The sequence below is a fragment of the Gregarina niphandrodes genome (assembly GCF_000223845.1).
Source record: "Gregarina niphandrodes unplaced genomic scaffold scaffold00097, whole genome shotgun sequence".
NCBI classification, from domain to species: Eukaryota; Apicomplexa; class Conoidasida; order Eugregarinorida; family Gregarinidae; genus Gregarina; species Gregarina niphandrodes.
In genome coordinates, this window is record NW_011645862.1 from 4500 (window position 1) to 5694 (window position 1195).

Below are 1195 nucleotides of genomic sequence, written 5' to 3' on the forward strand. Positions count from 1 at the left end.
GCCGCCGAGTTATCATCCAAAAATGACGACGACACGTCAGACGACGACTACCATGTCCCGTACCAACCGCTGCCGTTGCAACATCCGGATGAACGCAGGGACAGCAGTAGTGATTACGATGACCCATACCAATGTCGCAAGCAACGTGTCAGCCAAACAGCTGCCCGTTATGCCCCCTACGTAACTCGACCCCATCATGGTCGACGAGAAAAGTATAAGTTTCGGAGTACGCCGCTTCATGTCACACTTGTACATCGACGACGCGTCCGTGAATCAACGTCAGACGACGCCATTCGCCAGATTCAAATGATAGCCGATCTTGTCCAACATTCCAAGCAAATAAACTTTATTTCGGAGTCAGACTTCATCGAGTATTTGGCCTGCACAGACCATGTTGAGGAAACTTTGGAAGACATTGCGCGACTCAACTACAGTTTGTCACGGGAGAAGACCATCGTGCTGAATCTCGGAATGTACATCCGGCATCACATCAAAAGCGTTTCTGGTATCCAGGCGGGAATGTTGGCTCGGCAACGAGCAAGTGAGTTGCAGGGCGCGTGTTACAACATAGCAAGCCGCAAACATCGTTCTGTGGCATACTGGGAGGAATTGTTAAACATGGACCACTCCCGTGTTATGTTTGACATTAGACGGGAATTCCCGTCATTTGAGTCAGGCAGCATGTGCTACACGGAGGCTGCGTGCTACTTGCTGCGTATCCTGGCGGTCAATGAACCAATTTTACGGAAAGGTGCTCTTATGCTAGTGTTGTTCAGCCGCGTGCGGGATGTGTTAGATGGCAGCAGCGCCCTAATCAAGCTTCGGTCGTATAAAACTGATCGTACCTACGGTGACTTGTTGTTGAAACCCCGAGAAGGCACCAAACGAATTCTTCGTATATTCGTTGAGAAGTACCGTTCGGATATCCCCCAAAGGAGAAACAGCAAGTATTTGTTCTGTACACAGTCCGGAGATGCACTGTCGCAAGACTGTCTAAAACTTAATCCTTCATATAATTGGTATCGTAAGTGGATGTCTAACTTCATAATACTGAAATGCCCCAATTTATTGCCGTCGGTTGCTCGATGGCAGGGGGTATCGAGTGCCACACTCCGGGCGCATTACATGCACCTTCGAGTGCACGAGAACATAGCTGTAACTACAACCATCCCTTTGTCTTTTGATGAATATCATC

General features: G+C 48.8%; 1 protein-coding gene across 1 annotated transcript; it reads left to right on the forward strand.

Moving 5' to 3' along the window:
• Positions 1-306: 306 nt before the first annotated feature.
• GNI_196670 (hypothetical protein) lies at positions 307-1024 on the forward strand (the record flags this gene model as incomplete). The annotated part of the gene is made up of 1 exon (XM_011135412.1): positions 307-1024. A coding segment is annotated over one exon (718 nt), but the record flags the coding sequence as incomplete, so codon positions are not given.
• Positions 1025-1195: the final 171 nt, after the last annotated feature.